This window comes from Corapipo altera, unplaced genomic scaffold (genome assembly GCF_003945725.1).
Source record: "Corapipo altera isolate COAL_440 unplaced genomic scaffold, ASM394572v1 271, whole genome shotgun sequence".
In the NCBI taxonomy this organism is placed as follows: Eukaryota; Metazoa; Chordata; class Aves; order Passeriformes; family Pipridae; genus Corapipo; species Corapipo altera.
In genome coordinates this window covers 3,481,580-3,503,276 of record NW_020884935.1, presented here as the reverse complement: position 1 = coordinate 3,503,276, position 21,697 = coordinate 3,481,580, and the positions used below count along the sequence as shown (strand labels likewise).

The window sequence follows — 21,697 nt, the reverse complement described above, 5'->3', positions numbered from 1 at the left end:
AGGCGAGAGGTCACACTCTGCCACGTCCCCTGTCCCCCCATGCCCCGTGCTGATGGGCCTCTCGAGGGGTGGGCTGGAGAGAGGCAGGAGAGCAGGACTAGCGCTGGTCCCCTGGCAGGATGTGGGGCCGGACCCTCAGGGGCCAGCTCAGAGGCTTCCCTCCGACGCCATCCCCCGGCGCGGCTCTTCCCTGCCAGATGCCGTGGCATCCCTCCATGTCCTTTGTTCCCTCCCTTGCTTACGCCTCTCCCTTGATTTATGGCCGTTGCGGAGCAGCCCGGCTGCAGCTCAGCTGCTTGCCCAGAACCCAGCCGGGCTCTGTGCCCTCGATCCCAACCTGTGGGCAGGGAGGCTCTCGGGGAGCTCTCCAAGACCCCCCCTGCATTCGGGCCCCCCTACATTTAACCATGTGCGTGGCTTTTTCTTTCACCTCCTTCCAGCCCGGGTGTGAATGAAGTGCTTTCAGGGGGGAGGAGATTGCTGGGATCCCTGCTCTTCCTGTGCATTGGTTGCAGCCCATAGAAGCATCCCAGGAATTCGCCTCTGCCGTCCCTGTGCGGGGTGAGCCACTGAAAGCCACCCTTTGTTCCCGCAGCCCCGGCCACCGAGTCCCACACACGGACAGGGCTGGAATCTGCAGAGCTGGACGTGTGCTCCCACAGGGTGCCACGCTGCACCGAGACCCTCGGGAAAGGGTTTTCCCACATCTCACCCTGGCCAGGGTGAGCATGTTTGGCCCTGCAGAAAGGCTTTCCCGGGGTTTGCAGGCAGGTCAGGCCGGGCGCACGGCACGTGGTGTGAGCCCTGCGCGCTGCCTAAGCTGAGTCAGGGACGGAAATCCCTGCTTACAGGGATCCTTCCCCACGCAGTGTTTGATTACAGGTCTGGGGTGTGATGTTTCCCACTGCGGGGCTGCTCAGGCCGGGAAGGGAAGGGAAGGCCAGGCCAGGGGGCTGGTGGGAGCCAGGCCGAGCCGCCGCCGCAGCCCGCACACAGCCGGCTGGCGCCCGGCCCAGAACATGGCTCTGGGAAAAAAGAAACGCCTTTGTTGTGGAGGAAAGCCCAGAACGCTCCCACAAGGACACCACCTCTTCCTAAGGCTGGGTTTCAAAGCTCTGGTTTCTCGAAGGGTTCAAAATGACCCAGCCAAAAGCATCTGTTCCTCCGTAGGTCAGCCCGGATGGAGTAAAACCTGACCCCCATTGCAAGGGGTCCCTCTGAAACCACGGCCTGTGGGGGGACCATGTGGCCCCTTCCAGCAGGGTCCCCACCCCGGGGTGCTGACAGGGGGGCCCTGGAGCTGTTCCCTGTTATCATTAGCAGAAGGAAAGTGTTGGGTGACTCAGCAAATGTTGGGTGCCAGGCCAGGGCTCAATCTCTGCCTCTGACTGATAAATGCAGTTCAGGCAGAGCCTGGGCTGGCTCAAGATACTGTGGTGCTTAAATATTTTATAGAAAATCATTAAGCAATTAAATCTGGCAGATCTTACACCGTAGAAAAAGCAGCTTGAAGTCTGTGCAGTAAACAGGGCAACGCTTCCTGCTCGTTTGGGATGTCTTCTTGGAGTCTTAACTACAATCCTTGCTTGAGAATAACTATAATTATCTCTTAATTGCCATTATTGTTTAACATTTTTAGCATTTGCAAGTGCAAACTGTTACAGTTTTCCGTGCAGATACAATCAGTAGCCAGGGCTCACAATGAAAGCAGCTAAAATCCTGTGATTATCACAAGGCTGCGTGTCTATCCACCAGCTTCAATCTGCATCACTTGCCAAGATGTAGGCTAGAAACTCAGACAAATTTAGCATTTGTTTAGTAACCCAGCAAAGCTACTACCTCTTGCTGCCTCCAATGATTTGCATCTACGGCACTTTTTGGAAGGACGGGAGCGGGGAGGGGAGGGGAGAGAAAGCAGTTTCTAGAATACATCCCGGGAGAATATACAGCAAAGACAAAATTATGCACATGAATTATGCATCTGAATTATGATTTCACTCCTATTTTTGTCCAGATTAGCTCATGTTTGGTGTGCATCCCTGGCAGGGTGCTGGCAGAGCACACTCCAGCTCCCAGCAAGTCACTGCGGTTTCGGGTCCCACAGTCCCTGCTCTGCTGGCAGCAGCTTCCCGAGGGCTCACAGAGCTTCCTGAGGATCCAGCCCCCCAGTAACGATGGCACCCCTGCTCCTGCACTGCTCTTGGGCTGGGCAAATTGTTTTTCTGTGTTAATTGAATGCATCTCTTCTGTAAATATGCAGTGGATGAAAACAGATTTAGGTATAGACTAAAAAAGCAGGTCTGTGCTATTTTGTACAGAGAGGGAGGTGTCTGCAGGCTCTGCTGCCACCAGCCAGGCTTCTCTGGTGTCCCCCAGGTCCCCACCATCTCCTGGGGAAGGCAGGCCTGGAAACATCCCAGCCTCTGCCAGCTCTGGGGAGATAAAGCCCATGAGAGGAACACAAGGGGAGGGCAGTAGGAGGGTTTCCAAAATGTGCTCACCAGGTCCACAGTCAAATAAAGCCATCACTCCTTCCAGGAGAAACAGCTTGGGGAATCCCCAGCCCCCTTCCCAGGAGGGCTGGTGACCCCAGCCCATGGTGTTTCCATGGAATTTCAATGGCCCTCCTTGCAGGGGGAGAATTATCCTCACTGGCCAAATCACCAGGGCACCTGCACCCAGGTGGGGTCCAGGTTGGGGTGGATGTGAGCACAGGCACCTTTCTGTGATGGCAGCACATGGAGAGGCTTGGGGGGCTGTGGATGATCCCTGGCTGGGTCCTTCCCTCCTCAGACTGCATGTCCCATCTCTGCTGCTGCCTTGGATTAACATCCCTGACATCCCTGCAGTTGTTTGCATGAGAAAATGAGATTAGGAAAGTATTTCAAGCATTTGTGTCTGTTGTTCAGTGGCAAACAAGGCCGGAGCCAGTGTTGTTTGTCCAGTCAGCTGGCCCAGAGCTTGGAAAAACAGCTGGGAAGGCAGTGGGAGACACCCAGCCAAGCACCAAGGGCTGAATTTGCACATGCTTTTGGAGAGTGTGAAATGCAGAGCGTGGTGCAGGCAGGGGCATGGGCTGAATCCCCTCCCACACCTGTGTGTGCACCTTTGCAGGTACCCCTGGGGCTCCCTGGGACAGCCCCTGCCCCTTCACCCATCTCCTGATGGGTGTTCCTGATGCTCCTGTCCCCAGCCTGGCTGTTCTGCTGCTCTGACCTGAACAGGTCACCTGAGAACCTGCACAGCTCAGGACACTGGTCTGGAACCCACGGAGATGCTCCACAGGCAGCCTGTGCACTTCCCTGGTGGGTGAGAACCCCAGAGGATCAGGATTCTTTTAGGTCCAGGTGTTTCTCATGAGCTTTGAAAGTGAAAAGTCAGTAAATTTGGACAGTCACAGGAAAGAGGAGCAAAGGCAGGACTGATGGAAACAGCCACCCAGGAAAACCTGGGACTAAACCCCCTGAAATTCCCCTCAGTGTTTTGGACCAGTTGTGTTCCCAGAGTGATCAGGTTAAGATGAACTCTATCCATTTTGCCTTTTGCAGGAAGAGACACAGCTGATGAATGTGAAAGGGGAGGAGGAGGCCAGGGGAGCCACAGCAGCTCCAGGTCACCACCACTTCAGGCTCAGCAGGTACTTGCCGTGCCCTGGAGCTCTCCTGTGGTTCCTCTTCAGTTTGGCTTCCCCACAGCACTGTCTCTGTGTTATTAACCACCTCCCTGAATGTCAAGGAAGTCATCCATATATTCAACAGGAATATCAATCTCCAGGAGCTCCTGGGGACCCTGAGATCAGAGCAGCTAACACAGGATTCTGCTGAGCTGTGCTCACCTCACTGGAGCTGGAATTCCTCTTGGATAGGGTGTCTGCTGGGGGCTGCAGGGAGGCTGGGGGTTGTTCCAGCTTCCCCTGGTCTGTCTGGGGTTCAGCTGTCCTGAGGCTGAGCCCCCATCCTGGCAGGATCACGGCTGGTGGAACCCAGCCCAAGTGATGCAGCCCAGGAAGGACACTTTCTCCGTGTTTTTAAGCCAGAGGTCGCTGCTGAAATCAATACTGAAGGAGATTCCTCTGCAGCCTGGGAACCACCCTGTCTACATTCTTCCCTGAGGCCTTCAAAGGAGCTGAGGAATCCAATTCCCACTAATTTGCTTCGAAAACACCAACCTAAAATTGTAATTACAGCATGGTGTCCTACGGGGGAGGGAAGACCCCAGCAGACTGCAGCTTCCTTGCTTCCCTAAGACATCAGTTTTGATGATTTATTAAGACTTACATTTTTAACAATATGATGTTGATTAATGTTGGAAGATGTTCCTACAATTAATGAAATTTTCATAGACTGACAGGGGAAGAAAGAGACCATTTTATGTCCCCTACCAGATGGCCTAGACCAGCTGCTCACTTTTTTCTTTGAACTGTGATTCTAATGACTTCTCTGTCCTTTGAAGTCTGCTTGGAGCTGCTGAACCAGATGTATTTGCATGATAGTAGCAGAGCACGTTTAACAGTGGAGGACTTGTGCTATTTTCCCTCATGGCCACTGCTGGAAGCTGCAGTTTGGGGATTTGGAGGGGTGAGTAAACTCAGAGTATTGCCAGGCGCTGGTAAAATGTGTCTTGGCTTCAATCAGTGGCTTCAGTGGAGTTGTTCCCAAAACCACAGTGTCCTTACCCATCCCCAGCAGCTGCTCCCCTCGGAGCAATGTCCAGGCTGGGCTGGCACAGAGCTCTCTAAAATCATCCCTGCACAGCAATAATAACATGCTTGGGGCTGTCTCTGTGCTGAGTTTCCCTGTGCCTGCCTTGCAGAAAAGTTAGGGTCTTCTGAGGATCCAATTGTGAAGGACAAATGGGATGATAAAGGTAAGGAGCAGAGCAATTAGCCACAACCAGCCAACCCAGGGCACTGATGGCACAGCATGCACTTTTCTTACTCGAGGTGGTCATTGTGATAGGGAAATGGAAGGAAGGTAAACCAGAAGTAAGGCTTTGCCTGGCTGTGACATGGAAGGAGAGGACACGGTGTCCTGGCCCCTGAGCCCTCCTGTTCTCTCCCAGGTGATGCAGATCCAGTGCTGGCAGAGGTCCACGTGCAGCAAGGCAGGAACACTTGGCTCAGCCCTGTTCAAGTGAATGTCCCCATCAACCAGGGCCTTTCAGTCCTTGGCTGCTCTCCCGGGATCCTGTTCACAGGGAATGGCAGGAGACCGACAGCTGATTGATGTTACCCATCAGTGAGAAATTAATTCCAGTGAGGTGCAGATCCTGTCTGGATCGATGTCTGTAAGGTGACAGGGTTCCTGTTCCCAACCACTATTCCCAGTGTCCCCAGTGCTGTCGGGCTGAATGTCCTGTGTCTGTGCCTAAAACAGGTATGGACAGCCCCGTGTTCAGGACAGAGAGATGAGGGTGTGGGACAGGAGCACCCGTGGGCCGTGTCTCACTTTGGGTTACAGCCATCACATCCTCCCGGCTGGATATTGGGAACAATCCTTCATGGAAAGCGTGTCCAGCCTTGGCACAGGCAGGGGTGGAGTCCCCATTTTGGAGGGACTGATGTGGCACTGGGGGACATGGGTTAGCGACGGACTTGGCAGTGCTGGGGGAACGGCCGAACTCGACGGCCTTGGAGTCCCTTCCCAACGCGAGTGACTCTGTGGTTGCACAGTTTTCAAGCCCAGCCGGCGGGATGTCCCACAGACGGGCGGCACCGCCACCTGCCGCGGGCCCGTCCCTGTGCCCGTCCCTGTGCCCGTCCCCCTCCTTGTCCCCTCCCGGCCGCCGTACCCGCGCGGCCCCGGAAGCTGCGGTTGCCATGGCGGCGCGGGCGGGGCGGCGGGGCGGCAATGGCGGCGGCACCGGCCGAGCCGGGCCCGGGCGGGGCGCTCCGGCGCTGCCTGGCCCGGTTCGGGGCCCCGCGGCCGCGGCCCGACCGCACCGAGCTGCACCTGCTCTTCGACCAGCTCATCTCCGAGAGCTGCGGGCCCGAGCCCGCGCCCGCTCCCGCGCCGCAGGTACCGCGGGGGGACGGGGCGGGACACGGCGGGGGCTGGCGGCTTCGGGGCTCCGGCCGCCCGCGGGGATGTGCCCGCGTGGGGAAGCGGAGGAAGAGGAGGAGGAAGAGGGGTCGCTCCACGTGTCGCGGGGTGTGCGCACCCACCACCCCCGCGTGGTGCCGGTGTGTGGGACGCGCGTCCCGAGGGCGGTGGTCAGCGGGTGTTTTCTCCGCCGTGCCCACCCGTGGGTGTGTGACGGTGGCCTGGAGACCCCGCAGGGTCCCGCCGATGCCCCGAGGCAGGAGCCCGGAGGGTCCCAGCCCGCGGCCCCCCCGCGGCAGGCAGGGCTGGTCCCGCACGCCGTCCTCGCCCCGTCTGTTCTCTTCCACGTTTCTCCTGCCTCCACCCTTCCCCACCCGTTATGGGGCACAGAGCTGCCCTGAGCCCGAGCCCGAGGGTGGAGGTGGTGGGTGACACCAGTAGGTGGGACTGTGGGCACGGGGATCTGGCGATTTTCGTAGTCTGTTACTGAAAACATAAAAGCTTTTTAAGCCTTAAAGCAGACTCTTCAAAGCTGAGCACTGTAGTTGTGCAGAGTGGATGCTGCTCCCTTGGGAACACGTGGTACTTCATTATTACACTGACTTACTGGTTTGTCTTTGTTTTAGTTCCAAAGCAGAATTACTTTGCACTTTGGAATGCATTAGTTTTTGGAGTCTTCTATTCCTCGATCTAACTTTCTTTGTGCCTTATTATTGGCTTTGTTTTGCTGCCATGTTTAAGTGGTGTTGCCTGAGCAGCACTCCTGCAGCCTGAACCCATGTCCCTGTATCCCTGTGTTGGGATGAAGGTCTGTGGGTAAATGAGGGGCAGCTCACGAGCTGGGCATTCACTCACTTCACTGCACTGACTGTGGGTACTGGTGTCAGTGGTGCCTTCACACAGACCTGGCTCTGGGATCAAAGCCTGAGCCAGGTTTCCACCCTGGCTTTGTAGTCACTAAATAATGAACAGAGGCTTTCTTTTCCAGGATGTTTGTGCTCTGCTTGTCCAAGCCTGTCAGCTGGTTCCCCTTGATCAGGAACATCTTGTCAGCAAAGTCTGTCAACTTATCCATCACTTGCTTAACAGATATCAGGTAGGAAAAGTTTGGTCTTGTCCCTCCTTTCTCTCATACTGGTTCCTAGTCCCCCACTAAGCCAGGGGGTCCTCTGTCTTTTTCCAGGGCTGTGGAGCCAACCTTCAGGCAAAGTTTCTTGTATTTTCAGTGTATTAGTTATTTTTGGCTGAGGTTCTAATCTGGGTCTAGTATGATTCCTTATGTAAAACCAGCTCTCAGTCAGAAGTGATTCACCATCAGAAATGCTCTTGGCTTTAGGACACTTGTGTTGATTTATCCATTGCTTAAGTGTCAGCTGATTCTGTGCTGGTGTGTGATTTTAACAGCCAGATTGCTCCAGTCTGTGACCAATATCTCTGGATTTATTGACTCCAACAGTACATGATGGTGTTAATCTTGAACACAGTCCTTTTCTGTTGCCACAGGTGATGGTTGATGAGCAGAACTTGAATTTCCTCCTCTCCTACTGCATCTCTGCTCTGAAGCAGTGCAGCTCCTGGACACACGTTGAAATTCTGCAAGCCTTAGCAGCTCTTTTTTACAATAATGGGCCTAAATGTCAGAAGGTGAGTTTACAGACTAAGAGGAGTAACAACAAAAAACATTTGCACCATTTGGCTGTTTCTTCTTTATTTCATTCCTCAAAGAAAGAATAAAAAAATTCTCAAATTGTGTTACCTTTCGTGCTAAGATTAGTTCCCATTTAAATAGTGATGGATGTTTATGAGAAAGTTGAATTTCAGGTGTGCATACTAATAATAAGAGAGAACAAGATTCTTCTCACGTGGGATACCTCTGTACCTGCAGCTGCAGGGACCACCTGGCCCGAGCCCTTAAGGAGGGGCACCAGGCTCAGTCTGCAGATCAGCCACCCTGTGTATCAGGCAGGCAGAACACAGGGAGCTTCAAATTGCACATTACTTCACAGGCTCCACTGAGGATCCTGAAATTCATCCTGTAACCAGACCAGGTGTTTATTGTGCAGTGGGCTCAGAGCTGTTTCAAGTGGAGACTCTCAGGTATCAATCCTCTGTGAAGCTCCTTGTTGCTGCATGGTGACAGTGTTTGAAATGCTGAATCCTCCTGCTGTCACCAGCTTGTGGCAGCTTGCAGAGCAGTCTCTGGGCTGAGCATGGGGTGGTGATGCTCACAGTTTTGGAGCTGCCAGCTTGTGTGGGTTTGTAGCCCATGTAACAGCAGCAGTTTGGTGCAGCAGTTGTTCCTAGCTTGGCTTCATTTCTGGGAAAAGAGCATAAACTGGGACTCAGCTGAACTGAGCTCACACTCGATCCCTTCTTAATGCAAAATAAGAGAACTTAGGGAATTAAGTTTTTCATGCCATTTTTTATAAACATAATCTGTCTCTGGAGTCTGGAATTGCAGCTGACAATTTTTAGGATTTGTTTTACTTCTCATTATCCTACTCTGGTTTTGATTGGTAATAAATTCAACTAATTTCCCTAAGTCAAGTCTGCTTTGCCCGTGAGGGTAATCAGTGAGTGACCTCTCCCTGTCCTTAACTCATGAGCCTTTCCTTTTATTTTCTCTCCCCTGTCCAGTTGAGGAGTGATGGAGCAGCTTTGGTGGGCACCTGGTGTCCAGCCAGGGTGCAGCCACCCCACGTAGCCACGTTTAGCTGCCAAACCCAAGACCCAGGAGACTGAGGATCATTAGCTGCCCCCTAATGACTTCTGGTGTTTTGTTTCAGTATCTCCCAGATTTGCTGGGCAGGCCTGGGCTCCTGCTGCAGTTCGGTGACCCCGCTCAGCCCGACGTGGAGCTCAGGAGGGCAGCGGTTCGCAGCATGGCAAACCTGTGTCTCAGGTGGGTACGAGCCTTTCTGGGTGGTTTGGAAGAGGTACAGCTGCCAGCACAGGGCCAGCAAGGTGTATGTGCATGAACCTGAAATTTAAAGCTTTAGTGCTCCAAGGTACTGTGTCCTAAAACAACATACTCTCAGTCTTCTAGAAACAGTGTTATGGGGATTAGTTTAGAGAAGAAAAGAAAAGATGTTGTGCTCTCTGGTCCCTGCAGTGATTCTTTGTGCAGCAGGTTTCCTTTTGTTCTCTATATGGTAGAGCTGGTCCCTTTCAAAGAACCATCCATTCATCTGGGGCTCTTCAGGCTGACAGAGGGCTTGGATATGAGTTTGTGTAACTTTATGAACCTGTGGACAAACTGTAAACCAACCTTTTGTCTACTCCTGCTCTAATTTTAGTGTGCCTGGACAGCCATACTTGGATGAGCCCTACAGAAGTGTCTGTTTTCAAACTTTCCTAAGTGTTCTGCAGTCTTCAAAAACCTCTGATGTAGATGACATCACTTTTTGCATGGTAAGTGTGAGCCTGTCTAAAGTACCATGATTAGGAGATTGTGCTGCTGGAATATATGAAATTTGGAATGTTGTCAACTGAGATTTTGCTTTAATAGTCTGTAATTTTTTATTTAGTCACTGTAATTATGCTGAGCAAAAACTGTAATTGCCTATAAAGTTACTTGAAAGATGTGAACCTTGAGTGATTTGGGAAGGAAAAGTAATTCTGTGTTTTCAGTTACTCCAAAATGCACTGAAAGGCATCCAGTCACTTCTCAATGGTGGGAAGATGAAACTAGTGCAAACTGACCAAATTGGAGCTCTTCTTGCAGTATTAAAGGTAAATACTTAAGTCCACCTTGAGAAAGAGGCAGACACTGGAAGGTTCCAGATATTGTTAAGTGGGAAACAGGAGATGAGCAAGAGGGAGCAGAGAAGCCTGAGCATGGGGGGAGATGGAGTGTGAGATATAAAGAAAAAGACACTGAGTTTCTCTCACAGCATCTTAACTACACCAAAGTGAGAGAAAGATGGGAAGCTTGGTTTTTTTTGGACCTATTTAAGATCCTTTTGGGCGTAGTTGAATTTCAGAGGTAGCAGGGCTGTTCCATGTGGGGAGAGGCAAGACCTGGGGGAAGAAGGAGCACAAGCCCAGCTGAAAGTTGGTGAACACCTGAGTAAATACACAGTAAATCTTTGTGCATCAGGGAGGGACAGAACACTAATGTTTGCATTCCTGCTGCAGAAATGCATGTTCCACGGGCTGCCAGGACTGAGCATAGAGGTGCCCCCAGCCCTGTACCCTGCTCCGTTACCTCAGTACGACAAAAGGTCACCTGTCAAACAGGAACAGGCAGAACCAGCCAGCTTTAAGCAGACAGGGGTAAGCTGGGATGATCCTGGTTCTACAGCATGTTTGTTGTGCTTGTGTGGTACCTGCCATGAAGATGGCTCTTCATGTTCTGAGCCCGGGATAAATTCAGTTCTTTGCTTTAAAGGTATTGATCAGAAATTCTGCACTGAGTAAAATTGCTGTGTGAACTCAGCTCTGCAGAGATTGACTTTCCTGGGTTAAGCTATGTTTAACAGTTACTCATCCATAGCCAAGAATTCCTGGCCTGCAGGCACAGGATTGATGGGTGCAGACTGGCCAAAGCTTTTGATTTTATAAGTTACATTTTCTCTCCTAACACTTGCACAATTGTTTGACTCTTCCTTGGGGAAGTCAAGTTCGTCTAAAGACTGATTTCTTGCCTCATCTGCTCTTCTTAATCCTTCTACAGGTTATTTTTTAACCCTGTAAACATTTTGGATTACTCATTATCTGAAAGACATAGAGAAAATAAAGTTGCATACTCATGTTGACTTGTTTCTTTTTAGGTGTTGAATACCTACAGTAAATCTAAAAGAATTACAGAAGTATTTAATGTTCTTTAGTCACTTTTGTGTGAAATGTGATTTTTAACTACAATTTTTCTTATAAATACTTTACTTTACTGATAAAGCATCCAAAGCTTAATATTTGAGGCTCTTCAATTACAAATGCTTGCTTACACTAAGGTATTACTGAACTGATGTGACTGTTGCTACTAATAAGCAGAATTTATAAGCTCAGATACTAAAGAGTGACTGTTTCTGTATGTACAGTGTTGCACAGACATGTAACTGCATTTATGGGTTGGTTAAGTATTGGCTGCACTAAATCTTATCTAAAAACTCGTTTAGAAACCTGTATAATGTGATGGTAATATACTATACATGGGGCATGATTTATTATATTAAACTATGCTTTTATTCTGGTTTAGCAGTTACTTTTGTTTTCAGATGAGACCCTTTTCCCTTAGATTTACAACTACAAAACCTTTGCACATCTTTCTAGGTATTATTTCAAAGGATTAAAAAAAAAAAAAAATCCATTTTTTGTCCTTTAAACAGAACCGAAGAAAAAAATCCAAAGGGAAACAAAAGAAGGGAGAGGAAGAGGGAAGAGAAGATTCGGGGGATGCAGGAAATGAGTCAGTCCTTGGAGCAGACATGCTGAAATTGCACTTGGGGGATGTGCAGAACAGTCCTTGTCCGGATCCTCGGCCTCGTGCCTCGGGTGCTGCATCTGTGTGTGCTGGGAAGGAGCCCTTGGCCTCCCAGGGCACTGGCTGGAAGAGGATCAGCAGCAGTGAGTCGGAATATTCTGATGCTGAGGGTGGAATCCAGAGCAAAGTGAGGTGATTGTTGTGCACACAAACATAAAACGTGAGACACTTCCACAGGATCCTCGCACTTTGTTCTAATCAAAACTGCTGAGGAAATCACTTTCCCTTTTGATTTATGGGATGATAGAAGAAAATTGAAAAGCAGTGATTTGTATTGGTTTGAAAGTAAATTTGTTCTTCCTCTTCCTGTTCTTGGTCTAAAGAATTTCCTCTCACAGCCAGGCACTAATACGAGTGAAAGAGGTGAAGTCCATCAGTTTTTCCTGCTGTTTTCATTAACCTTTTTGTTTGTTTTTAAGATCTTACCAAGCCAATGTTCGTCAAGGGGCCCTGGCCTGTTTCCTCTCTGCTATAAAATCAATAGAGAAGAGAGTTCTTTACGGCTACTGGTCAGCATTTGTTCCTGATGCCCCTGGTATTGGCAGCCCCCAGTCAGTGTCCCTGATGACTATTGCTCTAAAGGACCCTTCTCCAAAGGTGAGGCACTTCTGAGTACAAAACTTGTTGTGTTTTTCCCCATATTAATCTTAGGAGTTTTCATCTCTGGCCTTCAGTAAATATTTGGCGACTGTATCACTACACCACAAGAAATAAATAGGATGTATTGGCTAAGGATTGGTTCTGTACTTCTTAAAGTTACTAGAAAAGATAGTTGGAGTTGAATTTTCTCTTGCTGGAGAAAGATTTTCACGCAGTTAAAAATTCTCAGTCGGCTCAAAGGAGGTGTTAAGAGGTGACAGAAATGTTTTATCATTTCAGACCCGTGCCTGTGCTCTTCAAGTCCTCTCAGCCATCCTGGAAGGTTCTAAGCAGTTTCTCTCAGTTGCTGAAGATGCCAATGATCACAAGAGAGCTTTTACTCCCTTCTCTGTCACTATTGCTTCCAGCATCCGGGAGCTGCACCGCTGCCTGCTGCTGGCCCTGGTGGCAGAGTCCTCTGCTCAGACACTGACACAGATAATCAAGGTAACTGCACTGGAAGTGGGTCAGATGCTGCCCAAGAGGTGATGTTAATCTGTAGAAGAAAGATTGCAGAGAAATGATTGTGGCTGTGGAGGACTTTGGTGGTGGGAAATAGACTGTTGTCATCTCACAAGGCTTCATTCACCGAGTCATAGAATCCCAGAATGGTTTGGGTTGGAAGGGACCTTAAAGACCATATAGTTCCAATTTCCCTGCTGTGGGCAGGGGCACCTTCCACTAGACCAGGTTGCTCAGAGCTCCATCCAGAGTCCCAGGGATTTTTTTCAGCACAATTCTCTTGTTTCTGCTTTTCCTTAGTCTTTTTGGAGCTGAATGAACCTATAAAAGGTTCATTCTGAAGACTCACATTGACTTTAAAACCGGAATCCAAATTGATAAAAGTATCTTTCCATGGGCTATTGAAATTCCTTGGTCTTTATGCCACAGTATTAACTCCTTGTTCTTCGAAGGTTTGTAGTTTTCATACAGAAGATAATTGGGGCCTTTGTTTTCAGGTGCCCTCAGATAATGAGCTGAGTGACCTAAATTACAAATGTAAAAACAAATCTGTGGAAGGCCAGGCTGACAGTGTAACCATCACCCCACGTTCTTTTGTGTGTTCCAGTGCCTTGCAAACTTGGTTTCCAATGCACCCTACAACCGATTAAAGCCTGGGCTGCTGACGAGAGTGTGGAACCAGATAAAGCCCTACATCTGTCACAAAGGTTTGCATTCTCTCTGTGTATGTTCTGCCTTCATTCAGCATTGGTTATTACCAACTCTGTAGATTCCCTTCCTCCTCTGTGCTTCATAAATACAGAATTCACTAGCAACAGTTAAATGTTTATATGTTCTAATCTGTCTTGTCTGAAAGCTGCTGAAGGAGGATACTGATGGATTGTTTTTTTGGCTCTTTCTTTCCCCACCCTGTTTTCTCCTGCAGATGTTAACGTTCGAGTTTCCAGCCTGACATTATTAGGGGCAATAGTGTCTGTCCAGGCACCTTTACCAGAGGTGCAGTTACTTTTGCAGCAGCCCAGCTCTTCAGGGCTGAACAACAGCGGCAGCACAACCCCTCGGCGCTTTCATTCCTCTGAACAGTGGAGGAAAGCTCTCCCCTCAGAAGGGGAGCCTCTGGAAAATCCAGCAGGATGTGTATCTCCAGAACCCTGCTGGCTGCTCCATCTCTGTGTTTCCATCATCGTTCTGCCCAGAGAGGATTCCTGTTCTGACAGCGACGTGAACTTCCCGTCCTTGTCCAGCGTCTACGAACCGTGTCCCCTCCGACTGGAATCCCTGCAGGTGGGATGAACAGCAGCTTGGTGCAGTACCAAACTGCCTCCTGGCAGCCAGACCTCAGTTGTGGGTTGCCTTTGCTCCACTCTCTCTCAGGGAGATTTTTATCTTCGTTATTTTTAAATATTATTTGGTTGTGTGTGCTGGCACCTGGTGAAGACTGTGAGTCTTCCCCGTGCAAACTCCTCCACAGAGAATCTAAAGGAAAGGTTTGCTGGAAAACAGTGGGGAAGAGTCCTGCAGTCAAAGGACAGGGAACTGTGGAGTGATGCTGGTGTGACTCAAGGAGTACCTGTGAATGTTGAGGCTTGGCCTTGTTTTCCTCATGTAACCACAGAAAAGAGTAAGATTTTGTAAAATGCATCCCGAGAAGTCTCACTCTCTTCCTGGAACAATAAATAATTGTTAAATCCAGCTTCACAGAAGGCAGCAGCAGCATTACAGGAGGTACAGAATGTCTTGCTGTTACACTCTTGCTTATTTTTTCAGCTACAGGAGTCCTCACTCACAGTAAATAATTCATGGTGTTGCTACCTGATAGTGCTTCTGTGGCTCTGTTTTGAACAAGATAATGGAGCAGGGAGGTTTTTAATTAGCTCTAGTATTCTAGAAGTTGTGCTGCAAGGTGTATCTGTTACATCAGAGTTCAGTACATGGTCCCGGGGTTGATTAGCCCATTAACATCTTCTCTGTGTGTATTTGGGGTATTTTGGGTTAGCAGAAGGGAAAAACACAGAGTGGAATTTCTTTTGTCCATGTCTAGGTGTTGGCTCTTCTTGTGAAAGGTTATTTCCCTATGGCTCAGAGCTATTTCCTAGAACTTGGAGAAGTGGCCTGCAGATGCATGGAAGAAATGGATCCCTCCATTCAGCTTCATGGAGCCAAAGTAAGAGCAGAGGACACATCAACTTTGTTTTACCCAATGAGTTTTATCTGAGTGTGCTTTGCAAACACAGATGAATAGTGATGAATATTCAGAGCATCTGTGTGTGTGATGTAGAAATGCAGTGTCCTGACACTATGAGAAATGCACCTTCAGCTTCCAGTCTTGAAGTCTCAGCAGAATTTGGTTGCTCTGCTGAGTCACCAGGAAGCTTGGGAAGTGCAAGGACTGGTCCTTCCCTGATTTAGCATCAGCTGGTGCAGGGACTGTAGTCTGTCACCCAAAGGAAAGCTCAGAGAGATTTGTCTTTGTGCAGTAATTTTTCTAGCTGAAGGCCTTATGTGAGAAAGGCTTTTCTCAAATTTCTTCACTAGTAGGGACAGAATAGAGTCCAAAACAATACTGAATCTTTTATTTTTGCTCCCTGGGTAAGTATGGTCCTAGATGAAGGTTGCTGTAGTTCCTTGGTTCTTGAGTCATCCCTGATGAGGACCTCCTTGGTTTTTCTTCCTCTGCAGCTTCTGGAGGAGCTGGGCACAGGTGTCCTGCAGCAGTACAAACCCGACTCACCCACTGCCCCTGCTCAGAGAGTGCCAGTCAGCCTGGTGAGTGTGAGATTCCACTGCACTGGACTCTGCAAAGTCACTGGCATGGATACAGATAAATCCTGCAGGGAAGCAGGAAGGGTCTCGGTACTCTGTGGCTTTACAGATGCTGATATGAACAGTTTTTGTAGACTTCCTGCATTATTTTGGCAGTTTTTGTTGGGAGGCAGTTGTGTTGGTTTTCTCTCTGCCTTTCCTCTTCCTGCCTCTTCCTGCCTGCTTGAGATCTGGGGGCTGGAAGAACAGCACCAACTCTGCATGTGTCATTACTGCTGCATAAAACTTTTAAGGTTTTGGTGAATTTGTGTTGTTAACGAGCCAACCTACCTTTTCTGGCTGCTCACAAGTGCAGAGAGAGTGGCCGGAACCACAACAGATGTGAATGCAGAAAAATTCCTTAGCTGTTTTTTGCCTGAGTTTGCAGAAGCTGAGGAACTGGCATCCTAGTTGGTAACACAGGCCTGTTTAAGTCTTGCTTCTGTGAACAGAAGGCAAGTTTAAAAATTTTCTTGTCTCATGCTGAGTTTTGAGCCTACAAGGTAGGAAATGTGTTCAGTAGCACCAGGTTCCTGTTACTTGCTATGAATGTAAATTGTCAGGCAAATGAAAATACCCAGCTCTGGATTCAGGAATGGGATTGTAACTCCCCCTAATGCAGTTTATTCTGGGTGTATGTGGCCTTGAGAAGGAAACAAATAGAACTTGGTGAAAAACTGCTTGATAGCAGTACTAGAGTGTCTTTAAAATGTTTCTGAATGCCAAATATTTTGGGCTCCAAACAATTGTAATCCCTTCCATGTGTGATTATGCTTGCTGCTGTAAGTATTTCTAAAGACAATCATCTCTTTAAGACAATCTATTATAGAACTTGTGTGTAATTGCTGAGTTTAAATGGGTAAACCTGGCTGCTTCTCCTGTAGGTTGTGACTTTCTGGAAGATGATGTTGAATGGCCCTTTACCTGGCACTCTCCAGAACTCCCCATATGCCACTCTCCAGACAAGTGCCTGTGATGCCCTGTCCTCTATCTTGCCAGAAGCTTTCAGCCTTCTGCAGGTAAGAGAACACACCTTTAAATGTGGTATGTTTACCTTTGAGGCTTTTCCCTTGACCACCAGATTACAGTAGTATAAAGCCTTTTAAAATTTATTAGGAGAGGGTGAAGAAAGCTTCCAGAATCATTAGTTTTTTTACATTCTGAACATTGTGACTGTTGAAGGCTGGAAAAGGCAATGTTGGGAGTAATTAGTCTGTCAAAACAATTAAACTGTGGGTCACAGCAGCTGTTTGGCCCTGCCATGAATACTCAGCCTTGGAGATGTTGCACAGGAGATGGAGGACAAGGATTTCATGGCATGAGGGAGGGGTGAGGGATTGTTATTGTGCTGGTTAATTCTTTGAGTTGCCAACTGAGCCAACAGCCACGGCCTGACGTTGTGCACCCGTTTCCGTGAGTGTTTTTTAGTTTTGGCTGGCTTTGAAAACACCAGCCTGTGGTGATTGCCCTGGCAGAAGCAAACAAATGTGTTGGCCTCACTCTGCCTTTGCAACATGAAATATGCTTTTAAACATGAAAGCCTTGGCAGTGGATCCCCACTGCATTGTGCAGCTCCTTCTGTGTCACCGTGCCCTTGCTGGGGTGTGCTCTGCCAGATCTCATTTGCCCAGGAATTGCTAGTCCAGCAGTATCTCTGGAATTCTCCATCCAGCTTCTCCAAGTACAGGGTGTACTTCATCCTCCTGTACTTTGATCCCATGCACTCTCTTGTCCCTGTGGCCACGTGGGGTCAAGTCAGTGCCCACTGTGACCCTTTGTCATGGGCTGGTGAACTGACAACCTGCCCAGGATGAACTTACCCTGCCTGGCTGTCCTGGTTAATGAAGGGGAAAAGAGGGAAGTAAGGAAAAAGCAACCCATTCACTCTGTTTTACCTCTGATGGATGGTAGTTAATATTTTGGTTTCCTTTGTGGTCTTGTCTAACAACAACAAGATCCTGTTTGCTGGAAGTGTTCTCGTTTCCCGGGGGGGATCCTGAAACACCGGTGAATTTACTTTCAACTATGCTCTGAGTGGAAGCTCCTATAGATCCCACATGTTAGGGTCTTTCAGAGTGTTTGTGTGTGTTTGTGGGACAGAGATCTCTTCAGTCCCTCCCGTTGCAGGATGACCAGCAGATCCTGTGTGTGACGCTGCTGCTTGGCCTGAACCACAGCGAGAACCCCCTGGTCAAAGCTGCTGCCGCACGTGCCCTGGGAGTCTACATCCTCTTCCCTTGCCTCAGGCAGGTCAGAGCCAGCCTACTTCCCTTCTTCTCAGCCACTTTAGAAAGGGTTTGATGAACCATAAGTCGTGGAATGTGGATTCTTTTGAAATTAATTGGTTTTACTTTTGGTCTGTCGTGTATTTATAGCTTTTCCTTACTGGCTCCAGAGCGGCTCTTGCCTTTTGTGTGAGAGCAGAACAAGTGCAGCTTTAAGTGGATGAAGCAGAAGCCAGAGTGCCTCGTGAATGAGAGGAGGAGGAGGGAGGTCAGGATCTTCCCTGAGCTCTTAGGGGTGGAAGTTGAAGTGCTTAGGTTGGCACAAAGGAGCTGTAAGAGGTGAGGTAGAGCTGGGCCAAGGGGAACAGCTCTACGGGGCTCTGTGGAGTTTAATGGTTGGACTCCCTCTTACAGGTCTTTTCCAACCTTTAGGATTCTATGTTTTAACAAATCTTTAATGTGAAGGCTTCAGTTTTGCTTAAAACTAAGAAATAAGAGTTTATTTAGAGAAAAATGCTGTTTTGTTTCCACAAAAACTCACATCTTGGCTGAGCTGTAAGACTCGAAGCTTTTGCCATGTGGCCTTAAATAAATGATTGTAATAAAGAAATTATGCAGTAGCTGACATTGGGGTTTGACTCCAAAATATTTCTAAAGAAGATCCTTTACCATAGGCACATGTAATGTGCCATAGAAGAGAAGATCAGACAGGCAGCTCAACAGGGAGTTTGGAGAAGCAATTACTTTAGGAGTGGGATTTGATGAGTATAAGATTGGCAGTCCAAGTAATTATGTTAAAATCCAAAGTAACTAAAGCACCAGTGAAATTAAATAATAGATTGAAGCCTTCCAGCAACAGCTACCCAAAGGTGGTGAACTTGGTCAGCATTCAGGCTTGGGAAGTTAATTAAGGTCAGACAAAGCTGTACAGAGCTTTGTTAAGCTTAAAAGGTGTCACCTAAAAAAGAAGAGTATATGAATAGAGCTGGTCTCTCCACAGGTATCATTTTCCCTAGAAAATCCAGAATGTATGTGTTTTACTTAAGGAAATCACCTGAGTTTTGAAAACCTTCTAACTTTGCAGCAGTTTTTGCTCTGACAGGATGTGATGTTTGTGGCAGACACAGCAAATGCCATCCTGAATTCCCTGCATGACAAGTCTCCCAACGTCCGTGCCAAGGCAGCCTGGTCCCTGGGCAACCTGACAGACACTCTGATCATCAACATGTACGTAAGGACACCTTGGCCTGTGTTGACACCTGGCATTGGAAGGGGCTGCCCAGAGAGGTAGTGGAGTCCCCGTCCCTGGAGGTGTCCAAGTTTGAAGTTTCTCAGTTTGAAGCCATTCTTCCCTGTCCTATACATGCTCTTGTAAAAAGTCTCTCTAAAGAGAGACTCTCTACATTCAAGGTTTACTTTCTGGGTTTCTATTTCTTGTATGTTTCTTGGTGTAATGACATGGTTCCTTTACTTTCAACATAACACAGAAGTAAAAGTAATAAATATTTAACCCTTCCTCCAGCCAGACTGAGGGAAGCCCAACCTACTGTTACATTTTTAACAGGAGAAACAGTTATCATATATTCCTGCTACAGAATTGCCCCTGAGCAATTCCTTGCCCTCTGTTTTTTATTACAGACTTAACCATTGCTAACCAGGTTTCTTGCATTGATAGTTTGGTTTTAAATTAATAAACATAGTGGTCACATGCAGGAAGGTCTGCCTTATATATTAGCCCTCTAAAGAGTGAAGGTTGTTTGTTCGTGGGCCTTTATAAAGGGTTGTAGCACATCTTTGGGGATGGGTCAGCTGAGCTTGGGTGTTCACAGGGTGATTCTCCTGCCAGGCAAACCATGGGACAAAGCTTTCAGGAGGACCTTTCTGATCTCCTGCTGCTGAAATTGTTACGGTCTGCCACAGAAGCATCCAAGGACAGAGACAAGGTAGGACTGAGGGGAAGGAGGGTGGAGTTGGTGTAGTTAACTCTTGCATTTTTATTTAAAAAGGAAAAAGTTTCTTTGGGTCTCTTTGCCTCGGCAGATGGGGGGAGCTGTAGCTCAGCATCCTCCCTTGAGTGCTGGTGTTTGGAAGTTTCCTGTGTTGTTTGACTTGCAGGCCACTTGATTGTGCTTTTCCACAGCACAGGGGTTTTTGGTTTGGTCTGGGGTCATTTGCAGTGAATGATCTTTCTGGTGGCATTTAGGAAGTTGCCATGTGATAAGACCACCAGTGTGATTCCAGCTGTGCTCCTTGTCGGCTCTGTGATTTCACAGCAGGCTTGACAAACCTGGAGACCGGGGTGGTTTTTGTGTCTGTGCGTTCCAGGTGAAGAGCAACGCCGTCCGTGTCCTTGGGAATGTGCTCCATTTCCTGCAGCCCTGCCACATCTCCAACCCCAGGTTCAGGGAGGCCATCGAGGAGGCTCTGCAGGCCCTCATCGGCACCGTGCAGAGCGAGGCCACCATGAAGGTTCGCTGGAACGCCTGCTACGCGCTGGGCAACGTGTTCAGGAACCCTGCCCTGCCTCTCGGTGAGTCCTGCTCCCCCTGCTCCCACACAGCAGTCGGGGTTTTGGTCAGACCATCTCTGGTACCAGTGTGGTAGGGAAGAAGCAAACTGGGTGTTGCTGTCAGAGCTTTCCCAGAGCTCTTCCCAGAGGAACAGGCTCAGCTCCTGCCAGTGCCAGCACAGGTGTAACTGCTGTGTTCAGCTGGATCTGTCACATTAGAAAAGAGTGTGAGGATAAGGTTATAGCTGTGAATAGATGCCAAATGTCACTTTTCCTCTTGGAAAACTTCAGAAGATTAACTTTTTAAACTAATATTTTGTTTCATAACACCTGGTTCTGTCACTTAAACCACAATAAATACAATAAATGTAAGCCCATTAAATATTTTGGAGATATAATTACAGTTTTGTAAGTTACGGTTTTGTATATTTTAAAATACAAAATATTAAAAAGGGGTTGATTAAAAAGGGGGCTTTGGGGTGTTGTTTTTGATTTTAGGAGAGGCTCCTTGGACCACACAAGCATACAGTGCACTCTCCTCAGTGGTCAAGTCCTGCAAGAACTTTAAAGTCCGAATCAAGTCGGCCATGGCCCTGTCCATCCCGAGCAAGAGGGAATGCTATGGCTCCACGGAGCAGTTCTGCCAAATCTGGAGTGCCTTGGTGGTGGCCTTGCAGAGGAGTGAGGACACTGAGGACTTCCTGGAGTTCAAGTACAGCTCCAGCCTCAGGACGCAGATCTGCCGGGCTCTGCTGCATCTGCTGCGGCTGGCGAAGGGCACGGACCTGCCCATCATCTGGGGCACCATCAGGGACCACGGGGAGGCCATCAAACCCTACATCCTGCAGTACCTGAGCTCTGGGGGGGAGGACAGCGACGCAGGGGCACCCACGGACCTGGGAGAGAGGGAGAGAGGATTGCAAGGAGCCATCGACCATCTCAGTGGGATAGAGAAAGAGCTGGGGGGCAAGGCGAGGGTGAGAGTGTCCCTGTACCTGGAGGATGTCTTGACAAACCACACCAATGCCACGGAACTAACAGAGGCTTAGAAGGAAACACCCACTTCAGTGACCAAAACTTCCCCAGGAAGCACTGAACTGTGTTCCCTTACACAGGGCATCCAGAGGAACCATTTCCTTCTGCTGATATTAAGTATTTTATTTTGAACTTATTCATAATGCCTGATGAAAAAACCTCTAGAACTTCATTTTTATATTATTATTATTTTTTATTGCTGTGCTTGCTGAACTCTGAAGTTGCCCTCCCCAGGGCTGGTTTGTGCATTCGCTGTTACAGTGTCACCACTTGGAAAACAAATGCCTTTTCCTTCTTTGTCTGTTTTACAAAGCAGCCTCTTCCCTCAAAGCTTATCTCAAGCATTTTGTTCCTATTGCTGCAGGATCCAAAATCATGTTTGTAAAAGAGGGGGCTGGAAGAATTTTGTTTTTCAGAGCACTGCAAATGTTGTCACTCTTGTGTTCCTGCAATAAACCCAAATATGCCAATATTTGTAGAATAGCTCAGAGCAAACACCCTT

General features: G+C 48.5%; 1 protein-coding gene across 1 annotated transcript; it reads left to right on the top strand.

Annotated features, from left to right (window-relative positions):
* The first annotated feature begins 5,883 nt into the window (after positions 1-5,883).
* On the top strand, positions 5,884-21,678 carry HEATR6 (HEAT repeat containing 6). The gene is made up of 20 exons (XM_027660232.1): positions 5,884-6,017; positions 7,030-7,137; positions 7,545-7,685; positions 8,828-8,943; positions 9,338-9,452; positions 9,672-9,773; positions 10,179-10,316; positions 11,369-11,655; positions 11,943-12,120; positions 12,403-12,609; positions 13,232-13,331; positions 13,550-13,908; positions 14,666-14,788; positions 15,304-15,390; positions 16,311-16,445; positions 17,554-17,676; positions 18,754-18,878; positions 19,498-19,594; positions 19,977-20,181; positions 20,659-21,678. The coding sequence occupies exons 3-20, from the start codon at positions 7,548-7,550 to the stop codon at positions 21,207-21,209; spliced, it is 3,186 nt and encodes a 1,061-aa protein (XP_027516033.1). The 5' UTR covers positions 5,884-6,017; positions 7,030-7,137; positions 7,545-7,547; the 3' UTR covers positions 21,210-21,678.
* Positions 21,679-21,697: the final 19 nt, after the last annotated feature.

Excerpts from the sequence above, each read along its gene's own strand:
- HEATR6 (XM_027660232.1), top strand. The coding sequence starts at position 7,548 with ATGGTTGATGAGCAGAACTTGAATTTCCTCCTCTCCTACTGCATCTCT. Across the intron at positions 13,909-14,665 it reads TCCGACTGGAATCCCTGCAG|GTGTTGGCTCTTCTTGTGAA; the intron begins GTGGGATGAACA and ends GTCCATGTCTAG. Across the intron at positions 16,446-17,553 it reads AAGCTTTCAGCCTTCTGCAG|GATGACCAGCAGATCCTGTG; the intron begins GTAAGAGAACAC and ends CTCCCGTTGCAG.